Source organism: Leishmania panamensis (assembly GCF_000755165.1).
Source record: "Leishmania panamensis strain MHOM/PA/94/PSC-1 chromosome 8 sequence".
Lineage (NCBI taxonomy): Eukaryota > Euglenozoa > Kinetoplastea > Trypanosomatida > Trypanosomatidae > Leishmania > Leishmania panamensis.
Genome location: NC_025887.1, coordinates 256,453 through 270,782, shown reverse-complemented (window position 1 = coordinate 270,782; position 14,330 = coordinate 256,453). Strand labels below are relative to the sequence as shown.

At 60.8% G+C, this 14,330-nt stretch overlaps 2 protein-coding genes across 2 annotated transcripts; both read right to left on the bottom strand.

The window, feature by feature from the left end:
* Positions 1-646: 646 nt before the first annotated feature.
* LPMP_080650 (hypothetical protein) lies at positions 647-1,543 on the bottom strand (the record flags this gene model as incomplete). The annotated part of the gene is made up of 1 exon (XM_010705894.1): positions 647-1,543. One exon carries the CDS (start codon positions 1,541-1,543, stop codon positions 647-649), a length of 897 nt encoding a protein of 298 aa, XP_010704196.1.
* Positions 1,544-6,422: 4,879 nt separating this feature from the next.
* Positions 6,423-12,866, bottom strand: LPMP_080640 (hypothetical protein; the record flags this gene model as incomplete). The annotated part of the gene is made up of 1 exon (XM_010705893.1): positions 6,423-12,866. The coding sequence occupies one exon, from the start codon at positions 12,864-12,866 to the stop codon at positions 6,423-6,425; it is 6,444 nt and encodes a 2,147-aa protein (XP_010704195.1).
* Between the last annotated feature and the right edge of the window lie 1,464 nt (positions 12,867-14,330).

Here is a 14,330-nt window from a genome sequence, read left to right as displayed (position 1 = left end):
GAGACACACTTCACATCCATCCACACACGAGAGGAGGGGGGGGCAGTTCGGTAAGCGTGTGTGTGTGTGTGCGTATGGGTGAGTGTATCTCCCTCTACGGGCTGGCATTGATGCGACCGCCTGATAATAGTGAAGGGAAGGAGGAGGAGGAGGGTGGGGGGGGGGAAGACGCACGAGAGCGGCGTGAACAGCATAAGCACAAAAACAAGAACGAGACTAGAGGCGTCTCAAGCATGAGGGAAAAGCCGGAGAAAAAGAGCGAGAAAAGCCACACAGGGGGAGAGCGAGAGCGACTCCTGCTGCCCTGACACACACACACACACACACACACGCACAGCACCACCGATAAAGGCCACAGTAAGCAGACATAACTCGAGCGAAGACGGAGAGAAACACAGCCATCATCAAACAAATCCCCTTACAGCCTTTGCTGGTTCTCTTCCCTCCCCGCCCCCCCCCCTCTCGCTACCACTTCGAGCTGAAACCTGTGAGGCCTTGTCGATTTTGCATACGGTCCTCGTGCGTTGTGTGCGTGGGGCACGCGTGTTGGCTTTCTTTCATTGTGAGGTGTTTCGCTCGCCCCCCTCCCCCCTCCTGTGCCTCTATTGCTCTTTTTCCCCCGTTTTCCATGCTGCAGGGGACTCTCTTACAGCAGGCGCTCGTCCTCGCCCTGAAGCAGTGCGACGGCCGATTCGCCCACACCGGCTTCCACGAGGCGTCTGCCACCAACGATCACCACCATCAGCTCCGCGAAGAAGGCGGTAATGGCCACCGCCAGCGCCGCCCACGTTGCCTGCCACCCTGCCACAACCTTGAACCCCATCTCGCGGAAGGAGACGATGCAGCCGTCGAACGGGTTGCAGTCCCCGAAGAGGCGGTGAGTCAAAATAAGCATAACAGCGTCATCTGATTTCCCCAAGGTGGTCTTGGGTTGCGGAGACAGGCGAGGCTTCGTGCTCAGACGTGGGATCGAGAAGAACCGCCAGTACTGCCACACCTTATGCAGATACCTGCGGCTTGGTTGAGTGAGCGCCGAAGTGGGGGGAGATGAGAAATGGGTCGCGACCATCGGCTCGTACGCTGAGTTTTCACACCACTTGTTCTCGTACATGGCGTGCATGAGGTAGCAGTTCACTCCAGTTGCGATGAGAGCCACTGTCAACAGAGTGCAAATCGGCGCCCCACAGACTGTGCGCACGCGATACCTCGACTGGGTGAAGGTTGGCGTCATGTGGAAGACCGCACAGAGAAAGGCCAGAGTGAGGGCGGCGATGCCGAGAAGAGTGGACACTTGCGCCACCTGAAACGCAGTGACCAGGTTGTCGCAATTCTTCAGGAACGACTTCACAGACATGTGCTTCTCCCCGAGGGGGGTGTAGATGTCCGTTGTCCACAGAAACTGTGTGATGGAGGAGTTGAGCTTGTCGACGTTCAGCTGGAAGATGGGCAGCATCGCCGTGGCGCCGAGGTACAGCGCCGCTGCCGCCGCACTGACAACGACGCTGCCCCGCATCATGTTCATCTTTGTACCCTCCGACACCATTGCGTCGTTTTTTTCCCTTTCTTCGAAATGAGCTTCACTTTCCGTCTTGTCGAGCGTGTGTGTGCGTGTTTCTCCGTGGAGAAGGATGCGTGCGCTTTTTGGTGTGCACAGCGACAGCTGATGGAAAGTGGGGAAAGAGAAGAGAGATGACGGAACGAACAGCCTCCCTGGTGAACTCGTCGCTGTCGGTGTTGCGTTAGAGTTGTCGAGGATGAAAAAAAAGGAAAAGAACGAGTCGAGTGTGTGTACACGTGGGGGAAAGAGGTAGGGTGAGAGAGAGTGTGTGTGAGAGAGACGCTATCTCTAACGATGCGAGGGTGTGGGTGAAGTGGGCAGCCACCCAGAGACATGGGAGGGGGGTGAGGGAGGAAGGGTAAGAGCGAGGGAAGAAACAACAACCGAGAGGGAGGGAGGTATCATATGTCTCCGTCACTGTGGGCACAATCCTTCGCGCCCTTGAATCGCTTACCGTGGCTGCAGGCGAGCTTTCAATGGCGTCCGGAGAAGTGCAGCACCGAAAAGAAAAGCGACGCCAACAAGATGTTTTATTTTCCCTCACCGCTAGTCAGCCAGCGCCCCCTCCCTCCCGCCCCCCACCCACACACTGCACACCCCTGTATGGAGTGTCCGCACCACTCTGTTGTGACGTGCTGGGGAGGCGAGCGGTAAGACAGGCTAATAGGAGCGAGTGAGTGTTGGTAGCACGATGAAACACCAGGAGGAAGAGCATAGGTGTGCGAGAGGTGGGAGAGCGAAGAGGAGAGGGCGGGAAGGTAACACACACACACACACAGACGTGTCGGAGAGAAAGCCAGATCGACACACAAAGAGAGAGGGAGGGGCTGGACTCTGTGGAAGTCAGGGGGATACAAAGAGGTTTTTCCCAACATGTCCGTTCTCTGCCACACCACATGGGCTCCCAATGCCTCCCCCCGCGCCGTAGACACGTGGCCCTGCGATCGCCACGAGTGGCTCCGCATGTGGCGGCGATAGAGGGGGTGGGGGGCTGCTCCACTGTCCCACGCCGAGTGGGGAGGCGGGTGCAGGACCCTGGGATACCACGCGCTGAGGTCTCCCCACACGGCCATCTGTGTGAACCATGAAAGGTGGAAAACCGAGACGGAAAAGATGGCGGAGGTGACAGAGGGACGATGTGCTGCCAGCATAGCGCGATATGCGCAGCACCCGATTCGACTAAACGACAACTGGGAGGAATTGTTTGACTTCCACACGTACACTGGCCGATAGCGAAAAGCCCAAACCACGCCAGGAAGCCCTACACGTCTTGATATACTCGACATCAATCCGGTCCAGGTGTTTCTGTGAATCGCAGGTTAGTCAACCGACTTTTCCTCGCCTCCAGCCCCCCTCCCCCTTTACCACTCGTCTGCATCCCTTATTTTCCTGTTCCAGCTTCAACTGGCGCAGCGAAGCAAGACGCGACAGCACGTAATGAGACAAACAAACGTCGCAAGAGCTGCGGGCTGTCGTCAAGACCCCTACCACCCCCCCCCCTTATCCTCCCATCCTCACAACCAGCATGTGCTCCAGCGGAACGTCGTTGCTTCTGCGTCGAGAGCGCACGGTGTTGCCGAGTTCTGCGTGGGCAAGTCCTCCGCCTCTGCGTTCATCTCGTGGTGCTGATAGGATGGTGACGCTTCGTCTATGCATGCCGCATGTATGGATGTCACAACAGGCGTGGAGGATTGCAGTGGGAAGCTGTCGGCGACGGGGTGACGGCCGCGTACCAGCCGGGTCGACTCGCACACACCTGGCGGGGTAACAAGGCGACATTATATGAAGGTATGTGATGCGATGAGGACGACGGGGTACTGGCGACACCCACGCTTTGGCGACCGCTGGCGAGAGCAACTTGGTTGACGCTGCTGTCTCGCAGGAACCGCAGCGGGTTACGGCCTGCGGCACCCGTCCGAAAAGGCAGGAGTAACGCAGCGCCTCCCTTTCCGGCCCTCCAGCGGCGGTGTTACGGGCAGCGCACCTACACGTTGGAGTGGCCCAGTCACCGCCCAGGCGATCATCTGCCATAACGCGCCCCGCCACATGTGTCTCCGGCGCAGCGGCAACGACGCCAGCCTCACTCCCGACAGCAGGAAATCCGGCTCACGCGGTGGTAGGCGCATTCCTGCTCACCCGCGACGACGGGTTTTGGCTTCTATTCCTGTCGCTGTCGCACTTTTTCGGCTGACATCGCTACGCTGGCGATTGCCGTGTGGCCAAGCGTCGCCGCTGCTGTGCCGCCCCTCTGAGCGGCTTTCTGTGGTTGTGTTTATCTGATCTGTCAAGCCCAAATAATCCGCCGCTGCGGAATGGCGCTGCCTTGTGAGCCTCGACAGCAGCGATGGTGTGAAGGTCACACCATCGCTGTCTTTCAGGGGTAGGTGGGTAAGGGGCAATGCCATCCGCCCCGGCACCCTCCCTTCGGGCATCTGCCGACGACGCAGGTTCTGACCCTGGCACTGCAGCGCCAGTCGGATGAAGTGCGGCTGTGCACCGAGAAAGTACCACTGCTACCCCACCACACATCACCAGACACAGTAAGACCTGCTCTCCAGATAGAGGTTGGCGGGCCGACACGTTCGACGATGACGTTGGCAACGACGATGCGGATGGTTTGCTGACAGTGGTTGAGGTGACTAACCCGCGCGGCCCCCGCAACCTCAGCCAGCCTGCGTCATCCTTGCTCTTGTATGGCCAAACAGCCATGACACCGCGCATTGCGTCCGGGCGCAGCTCCACGTTCTTTGATGTTGGGGAGGCAACTTCTCGTGCACCGCATCTCACAGCGCGTCCTCTGCAAGTCCGATTTCCCTTTGAGCAACCAATCGCAAAAACCGTAGACTTCAGCGGCGAAGTCGGCGCCCGCGTGGAGGCCCAGCGCCGGCACCGGCTGCGACACCTTGCGCTGTGGGTGACTTACCCATGTGCGCACAAGGGTGCAGAGCCACACCAAAAGAGAGAGAGAAAGAGAAAGGGCAAGGGGGTTTCACACGTGCGCCCGGCGGAGCGTCGAGTGCGACGGGCCGGCTGTCATACAGGTTCGTGTGTGCGTCATTTGCGGCGTTGGCCTCCTCGTTCTGCGCGGTGCTGCTGCTGCTGCTGCTGCTGCTATGGCTCCTCCTTCCCCCCAAAAAAAGTGTAGCTGGGGCGTCGCTGAGAGACATGCGATGAGCTCCTAGACAAGGCTTATCGGAGGTAACACCTGCATCGACTGGCTCGACGTCGGTCGCCTCCTCCACGAGAAGGCGATGAAGGTAGTGGTGGTCCTCGATAGACGGACACGCGTGTCGCCTGTGAGCCGAGGGGTCCCTGCGGCCTTAATGCTTCTCCACTACCATTGACAACAACCCATACTCGCGCAGAGAGCCTACGACCTCCTCATCACGGCAATGCAGGCTCGGACCTAGTGCGCCGGGCTCGAGTTCCCAGTGCAACATTCCTGTGCTCGTTGGAGCTCGACCACGGCTGTGCCAGGCAGTGCCACGAACGCTTCTTTGATGTCGAGGTGTTACTCGCAGGACTGGCTGTCGCGAATGCGATGGAGCCCTTTGAACATCAGGCAATCCGGGCTGGGGGAAGCAGTGACGCGTGAGAGGGGCGTGAAATGTAACACCATAACCGCGCCTTCTTATCAAAGCAGACGGTGCTGTGGCCCTCTCGTGAGGCTCCCGACTCGCCAAACGCGCTCATTCTCTTCTCCCCCTTTTTGCTGTTTGCTCGGCGCTTCTCATCACCCACCACCCCCGGCTCCAAGGGGGTTGTGCGGGTGCATTGGTGAGTGCTGGCGTGCGGGTGCATTATGCACGTCTGCACTTTCGAGGGAGAGAGGCGCACCCGATAGCACTCCCAGACGCACAGACCCACACACAAAACCTTGCCGCGTCGGGCTCTGACAGGGAGCAGCAGATGGAGAGGGTGAAGAGGAGGAGAAAGAGGGGGAGAGGAAAAGGTCGGGGGGGGGGAATGGAAAAGAGCGTGATGCCGATTGCTGGCAGCTCCTGCTCGACGCCCATTCTTCTTTGAGCACTCCTCCACCTTTTGGGGAGCTCATTTTGCCGCGCCTCCGCCATACTCAGGGGTCTCGGTTATACTTGAAGCGTCTTTCTAGCCAGGAGCAGACCTCGCTGCCCTCCCCCCCGCGCTAGCGGCCACGGAAGTAAACATCGCCGGGGTGCTGGTCAAGCGAAAAACGTCCACATTTCCTCTGCGCCGGCTCGACTGCCTGTGCTCGTCGTGGTCGGAGGCGCGCGGGGGAGAGAGAGGGGAGGGTGGTGGTGGTAGTGGTGGTGGGCGACAACGCGCTGTAGACCGACAGTGCGCCGTCGCATCCTCTTTGGGTGCATCAGATGAAACAATATGGCAGGAGGAGAGGGAATAGGGGAACAAAAAGACTACTGCCCAGCACTCCAAGGAGAGAGGCGCGCCAGGGACAAACGCATCGAAGTCTCGGGCGGGCGGGCGTTTACATTGTTGCTCGTTTGCCGACTCTTTTAGGGTCGGGTGGTGCTTGGTCAGGAAGACGCAGAGCGCTACCACTTCGCCAGGTATTCCTCCTGTGCTGCATAAAGGCGCAGATACCCACAGGAGAGTGAAGAGGGGGGAGGGCGGAGAGGAGGAGAGCACCCCCCCTCCGGCTCTATTCGTTTATACTCCTGTGGCTCCTCACGCATTCAGGCCGCTCCTTTCACGTGGCGTCATCGACCTCCTCCCCATGAACGTAGTTCTTCGCGATCCGCGTCGTCCGAGGATACCTCGAAGGCCATTTTAAAGCCTCGCAGCATACTTTCACTTCCTACAGCGGCGCTTTACACGCACAGACGCACGGGTGCGTGTGTAGCCGCCACGTTACCATCGCCTTTGCCTACCGGCTTCCGCTTCGGCCCCCTGTAGGAGCACTACCGTAGGTAACAGTGGTACCGCTGCCAGCGCTGCTGTTGTTCTGCCTCCACTTGGTGCTCGCATACGGGTTCCACCGGAATGCCTTCCGCTGCATGTACGTGTCCTCGTCTACCCGCAGCACTGACTCGCCCTTCGTCTTCGACCCTTCGTTAATGAGATTAGTAGGGAGCATGCTGGTCGGCGAGAGACGCCGAGGGCTGCTGGCTTCATCCAGAAGCGGCGTCGGTGCGGATTGGGCGAACAACAACGTGCCAGGAAAGTTCGGTGGGGCTAAAGGGCTAAGCGTGAAGGGTCTGCTCGACTTCATGTTAGTCTCCGTCGCTGTCAGCGTCGTCAGTGAGGGGCCAAGCGAGGAGGCACCGTGCGAAGGTGGTTGCAGCGATGCTACCGAAGCGCCGCTGCCCACGTTGATAGCTGTCGTTACCGACGTGCTTCCAGAGGTGATGCGCCGACGGACGTGAAGCGTCAAGTTTCCAGTGGGTGAGCCGGCGGCCGCCGCAGTGGTGGTGGGGACAATGGCTGGTGTAGTGGTCGGACAAGCAATGGAGCTGCTGGCGGCGCGCGAGCCCATAACGGCGTGCCGCGGTGACAGTGGGCGTATCATCTGTGAGATTTGTGAGATCGGTATGGCAGCCCACGGGGCTGTGGCCACCGCGTCCCCCACCCCGCCTGCGTTTGATGGTAAAGATGCAGTGACTGGTGTGCGGGGCGGTGGAGACCCGATGGGGCCCCAGAAGCGGAAGATGGCTGGAATACCGCCGCGCTCTCTCTGTGGATGAGGCAGTGGCACAAGCTTCGTGATGGCTGTGACAGGGTGGAACGGGGTGCTCGTGGGCAGCGGCGGGTAGTACTCGTTCTCGTGCCGCTTTCCGCCCTGTATGAATGTGTTTCCGCCGCACTGGTAGTAGTAGTACCGACCACCACCGAAGGCACTCTGCTGTCCAGAGTTGCACGCACCGGAGCTGCTGGGTGTGCTGATATGGTTGCATTTGCCGCTGGCCGACTGCTGGAGTGGTGGGTTCAGGAAAGGTGCACGATGAACTGGGGTTGCCAGCAATTCAGTCACGTTCGTGGAGTAGAGGGTCGGCTGGGCCACATTGCTGTCGCACACCAAGAAGCAGCCGGCAGGGCTGCGGGAGCTTGCGAAGTGGCCCTGCTGTGTCTGACTTCCGGTTGTTGCCTTCGTGTTGGCCCGCAGCAGCATTGACTGCTGCTGCGGCGAGGATCTGCTGTAGGCAAAGGCGCTAGTGGTGAGCGATGCTGTCGGGCTGCGGCCACATGAATCGCTGCGGCCGGCGGCGGCATTAGTGCCAGTGTCTCTGCCACGACGGGCGTGGTGTGCAGGAGGAGCGGTGTTCGCGTCTGGCACTGAGCACGAGACGCTGTCTGTATAGAGCGAACTCGCGCAGTGGATCGGTAACATAGGCTCCGATGTCGCGGCAGCCGGCGGCTGCGTCTGAGGATGTTTCTGCGTTGTAATCGTGCGCGAAGATGGCGTCACGGCTAGGTCAGGATGCTGGGGAGGCGAGGAGGCTTGTCCACCAGGATACGGATCCGCATGCAGATTGCCGCTGCCGGTGCCATCGCTGCCCCGCCGCAGTGCTCCTTCTGACTGCGCTACAGGCGTGTCGCTTGTCGGCCACGCACTTTTGCAACTGGATCGGACAGGCGAGGGGGTAGCAGCAGCAGCAGCAGCAATGGCGAGCACCGGAGACGATAGTGCCGAACTCGCCACACACACGTCGCTCGACTGCCGCGCACGCGCCGAGGACGTCGTCGACGTCGCCACCAGTGGCTGCGCTTGCTGACGCGGCGCCTCGGCCTTCTTTCTCTTGTTACGGTTGCGTTCCATGAGCTTCTGTCGTCGCAGCCGCCCCTTCGCAAACTTCGGGATGACGCCATAGAAATAGCGCTGATGATTGTGACGGAAGCTCCAGAGAAAGTAGCGGCCGCCGAGTTGGATAGGACTGCCGTCTGGCAGGCTCAGCCAACCCAAGTCGGTGCGGTCTTCGTAGAAACGGTTGTCGACGATCCACTTGGTCCAGCTCAGCACCAGCTCGTCCAGTCCGACGCACAGGAGTCTGGCGGACATGGAGGGGTCCACGACGGCGTTGGCGCAGCTCAGGCTGCCGTCAGCAGCTACAGCTACGTTGCCCGCGGCGGTTGGCTCGGCGGTTTCCCCTGGCACTGCGGATGCCATCGCTGCCTCTACCGTCGCAGCAGCAGCGGCTGCGGTTGCCTTCGCGGCAAACCGTCGGCGCAGCTGCATGTGCTCGTAATGCTCCCAGCGGTGCTCTTCGAAATTGAAGACGACCAAGTCCCCATCGCAGAAGTCGTCCGCGGCGTAGGTGAAGACGTGACCGTACTGTGCCAGTTCTCGTGCTTGCTGAGTCGCTAGTGAGTCTGCCTCCTCAGCAAGGCCATCGTTGCGGCTGTAGTGGTGCGTGTTGGAGGTGCATGATGAGGTTTGCGGCAGGATCATTTTGCGCAGCCGGTGGGCGGCACTCGGCCCGGGGGCCGCCTTGTCCACGTCCGACACGTTGAAGCACGTGATGAGACCACTGCTCTTGAAGCACTCCGCCATCACCTCCATTCCCTCCACCTGCCCAATGACTACCCGCTGGCCGTCGTAGTTGCGCGCTGGGGCGGCACGGATGCCATCCTTCCCGTCGCCGCCCTCGTCGAGGGGTATGTCGACGGTGCTCGGCCGCCGTAGCCGCACTGCACCACCGTAGCTGACGCTTGTGGTGTCCACTGGCTCAATGTACGCCCCAATAAATATGGGCGCTGCGGCGGCGGAGCAGTAGTAGAGCAGCGCCCGAACGCAGTCCTCGCGTAGGAGAAAGAGAAAGTTGCGGCCGCGGGTCGTGGCCAGCATGCCGCACTCGTATAGGGCATGACTGGGGCGCCGTGTGGCTTTGGGCTCCGCCTGCCAACGCTCGTTCTCACGCAGGATGTCGCGCTGAACGTAGCTGGGCCATCCGGTGGTGGTGGCTGCCGCATCAGCACACGTGGCAGCCGCCTGGTCGACACCGCCTTCACCTCGGCTACCGACACAGTTGCTCTTGTCGGCGGCTACGCCAGCTGCAACGGCGGCAGCCAGCTGTGTGACTGTCCTCTTCGCTACCTGGTCAGCGCTAGCGTCGTAGTCGAAGAGCGTGCAGAGCGACAGCGGCGCATGCGGCTCAAGTCGAGAGGAAAAGAGTTGAAAGTTTGGCCGCGGCGGCACCTCTGGTCGGTGAAGCTGCTGCTGCTCCTCCTGCTGTTTGCCTGCACTACTCGCCTCCACTGCTTGTGCTGCTGCTGCTGCCTTCTTGAGCAAGGAACCACTTGCCACGGCGGTATCAGCGACAGCAGCGTGTGCGCGGCGGTTCTCCTCTTCTTCCATGCGCACGTCTGGATCGTCGTCGTCGCTATCTACGGAGGGTCCCATCGCTTCGGCTTCCTTATCGTTGCCCTGCCCGCTGGCGACGCGTCCCGGCGCGGCGTTTGAGAAGGTGGCAGGGGACTCGCCAGATGACTCCCCGCCATCGTCGCTACCACCACTGCGGTGCTGATGACCACTGTGGCGATTGTCGACCGTAGCAGACGGTCCGCCCATCACGCTCGCCGCTACAGGACTGCACCAGGCCTCGCCTCTTGTCTTGCTCGTATCCCCTGCGCGAGCCGAAGTCAATGAGGCGGTCGCAGACGCGGCATTTTGGGCTGTGGATGGCGCCGGTGGGGACGACAAGGATGAACAGAAGGAGGAGGACACCTCCAGGTTCCTGTGCTGCAGCTTCTTGCTCTTCTCTCGCTCTGCGGCAATCTTGGCAGCCGCGTTGTTCTCACCGACGTCCTCACTGGCGCCCCGCTCCCCGCCCTCTTCGTCTGTGCCATCCTCGTCGTCTTCGTCTTCCTCGACTTGGTCGCGCGGGCCGTGACCCTCTGGTCGCCCGATCGTGACCTCCTCGAGAGCTCGTGTGAGGTGGAGACTGCGCAGCTCAGCGCCGTCGCCTTCCACCAGCTTCAAGTGGCCCCGCTTGTCCTTTCTCTTGTCGCTCATGCCTTGCCTCGGTGCGTCCGTCATTAGCCCGGCTCTGTCGGCGGACTCGCGCACTGCCACCGCTGCCTCTGCTCCTTCATCACTCGACTGAGGCGCCGGTGGCGACGTGCTTAGGTGTGACAGGTCTGCGGCGGCACACACGGTGGAGGGTTGCCCGTGGCGCGAGATCGCTGTCGCTGCACCGTTTAATGACGTTGCGGAATGCACCGAGCGACTCTCTGGGGGACTGCTGCTACCCCCAACGGCCGAGTACACGGCCGTCTTCAGCAGCAACGGTGACGTCGCCGACGAGGAGCCTGCAGGGCCGGTGCAGACACTGCCGCCCTCTCGGCCGCCGCAGGTACCCGTAGTCGTCCTCCGACTCATTGCGGTGCCTGTGCTGGTGACCTCGTCTGTCTGCTCGCGCTGCCGCACCGTTCGCTCTGGTGGGGTGAAGTTGCGCGTCATGTAGAGGTTCGCGTTGATGAAGTTGTAGAAGTTATTCTCCCGGTCAACGACGTCGAGCCAGTTGCGCAGCAGCAGATCGCCATCGTCCACTTCGGCCACCGCCGCCTTGGCTCTAAAGAAGGTCTCCCGCACCATCTGCAGGTACGGGATATTTGACAGCACACACATCGACCAGATAGGCCGCGTCAGGGCATCCCTGAGCCCCGCCTGCCGACACATGGGACGATATGACAACAACGTGACAAGCGCGGCGCGGTTGACAATCTTGTCACCGACCGAGCCCTCGATGAAGCGGCACACTCGCATTACCGGCGGCTTGGGCTCAAGCTGCTCGATGTAGGCGTCCTCGGCCGCCTCGTCCTCCTGCTCGTACCCGCGCAGCCACGGTGTGCCACGGCTGCGGGACGGCAACAGGCCATCCAAGCCGACCACGCGAACAGGCATGATGTTGATGATAAATTCCTCCTCGCCCTCCTCGTCAACCTGCTCTGTGTTCGAGGTCACCTCGTCCATGTCGTCTTTCTCCTCAGGCAAATCGAGGCCACTGTCAGTGTGTCGCCCCCGTGCGGCGCGGCGAAGCGCACGGGTAGACTTTAGCCGGCACAGATGAGTGTAGTCCAGCCGCTGCGTCGCCTGTTCCCCGCAGCGCGCACACCAGCCGTAGCGCACGGGCGGCGCAAGCTCCGGCTCACAACCCGCGAACGCCGAGGACGACGCCCCGGCATGCCTGCTGCTCGACGCCGGGAACGCAGGCGGCATTGGCGGTTTCTCGGAGTACACCATGTCATGCAGACACCGTCCGCGGACGATCGGAGTCTGCGAGATTGGCGTCGTACCGGCGGCCAGTACCGTAGACGGCGCCACACTTCCTGCCGCTGCTTCTCCTTCTTGAGAGTCAGCAGTAGCGACAGCGGTGGCCGTCTGGGGTTGTCGTTTGGCAAAGTAGGCAAAGTGGTACAACACGCCGTGCTCTTCGACAAGGTGGACGCGGCCGTCGCGGTACTGTGGGTCATCTTCGAAGTGGTAGTGGCGACGCTCCACAACGGGCAGCGGCGCCACGCGCTGCTGTTGGAAGGAAGATCCGTCAGCGCAGGTGCCGATACCGGTAGAGCGGACGTCGTGGAACGCTGGGGCGACGTAGGGGATGAAATGCTTGCGGCAATACTCGGCGCGCATCTCTTCCTCTTCTTCCGTTGTCATGCGCAGGGCTATCGCCCGGGGAAGTGGATACAAGAACTTTGCCGGCGGCGAAGGTGGTGGCATCGCCGAGGATGTGGCTGATTCAGCGACGAGCGGGCTGTGGGTTGCAGCCGCCTCCACGCCGGCGCCTGGACTCCTCTTCACCGTCCTTTCTTGGTCCCGCTGCTGCATCGCACTCGTGCCTGTGGCTGGCTGAGAAGAGTCGTTGCCACTGTTGTCGACGGCACCGTGGCCGCCGCTTGTCTCGCAGCGTCTCTTACTGCTACTGTCTTGTTGCTGCCCTTTGGACAAGTGCGGTAATGCGGCCCGCCAGCGCTGCTCCTGCTCGAGTAGAGCGCACATCTGCGAGTCTGTGTCGACGAGGGTGCCTTCCATCGGCTCTGTCACGAGCACACGGTACAGTTCTTCGATGTCTTCAACAGAGGGGCGGAGGTGCTGGCCAAAGCGCGGTGAGCGCGGCAAGGCAAGGCTGCCGTACTCGAGCACTTTCTGGTGGATGTCGTCATCGTAGTAGTGCAGGCTCGGGTCTGCCTCGTCCACCTCCGCGCCCCAGTCCACCTCCTGCGCCACCCGAAAGGCCTCTGCGGCATCCTCTGGCATGACGGATGACACCTCCTTCATATCGAAGCAGTACAGGGCCGATTGGTTGTTGCGCGCGTAGAAGAGCTGACGGAAGGCGAGACTGTGCGGGGAGGGAAAGTAATGGTCCGTCATGGGGATGTGGAACACAATGTGCGAGTCGCAGTTCGCGAAGAAGACGGAGGACGGGTCCTCGTTCGACTCCCGACTGGGTAGCGCCCCCATCTTACACCTTCCCTGGCCCTGCAGCTGACCCACAAAGAATACTCGGATAAACTATCAAAAATGGCGGTGGTGTTGCCTGCCTCCACGCTCAACAAATGGGGGGGGGGGGGAGGAGGAGGAGGAGGAGGAAGGGGAGAAAGTGAATGTGCTTAGTTGTGGTAGTTAGGGGGTGAGACACCCGGGCTGGGCAGCAAGGAGGGAAGGGGGAGGGGTGACGAGAAGAGCGAGGCAAAGCCCGCACGTCCAGGGGCGGGGGCAGGGCAGCACGATGATGAACACAGCGAATCAACGAAAAGAGTGAGCGAGCGACACAAGGCAGAAGAGAGGACTGCGCGTGCGCTACTGCGGTTGTCGGTGGCGTTGAACACTTCCCCTCTCCCGCCCTCCTTGAGCGGCGGTCGGAGGCAGAAGAGCAAGACGTCTGCTAGCACGCAAGCTCAGTAGCCGACTGACGCAGAATTCTGCACTGCTTCTTCCTGTCTGTTCCTCTTCTTTCCTCTCCGATGCGCTGAGACGTGGGCGGTGGTGTAGCGTTGCTACCACTAACCTTCACCGCCGGAGACGAAGACACGCGAAGAGTTCGAAGCAGAGCAAGCAGCAGCAACAGCAGAAAAGAGGTTCGATAAGAGAGAGGGGGAGGGGGAGGAGGGAGAAACAATGTTGGGGCAGCCGGGAGCGAAGCAGCGAGCCGACCAAAGAGGAGGGCAAGAAGAACAAGAGCAAACTACGCACACGCAGGGAGAGAGAGAGAGCTAGGGCAGACGTAAATAATCATAATAGAAGATACGAGCGCAACACAGCAGCGAGTGGTGGTGATGGGGAGGGGAAGGCTGCTTTACTCCACGAGAGCCGCCAGAGTCCACCACAGCTAAAGGGCGCGCATGCATCAACAGATGTGTGTGTGTGTGTAGGCCTGCGTAACAACGAGGGAGAAGAGGGGCCGTTTTGCTGTAGGACCACTCGCAGTCGCCGTCAGGAGCTGAAGACGCTGCTGCCCCACAGCACAGGCCAGCCCACACGTACACACGAATGAGAGAGAATGATCGCCACTGATGCCGTGTGTGGGTGGAAGCTAGTGTGTATGAGCGTGTATAGATGATCTGAGTGGGGGAAAGAGAATGAACACAAGAGAGACTGAGTATGAAAGGGGGAGGGAGGAGCGCGCGGAAGAAGAAAAAAAAAACACACAAGAGGAATCGCAGCAGCAAAAAGGAGCGATGCTGTACAAATCAGCTCGCACACCCGCGCGCTTCTCACGCGACCGGGACAACTTGACGTGGTCGATCCGAAACACTCGCGTAGAAGCGTTTGTGAGGGGTGCCCGAGGGGTGGGAGGGCCTGAAGGGGTGAGGGAAGAAATAGAAAAGAGGTCAA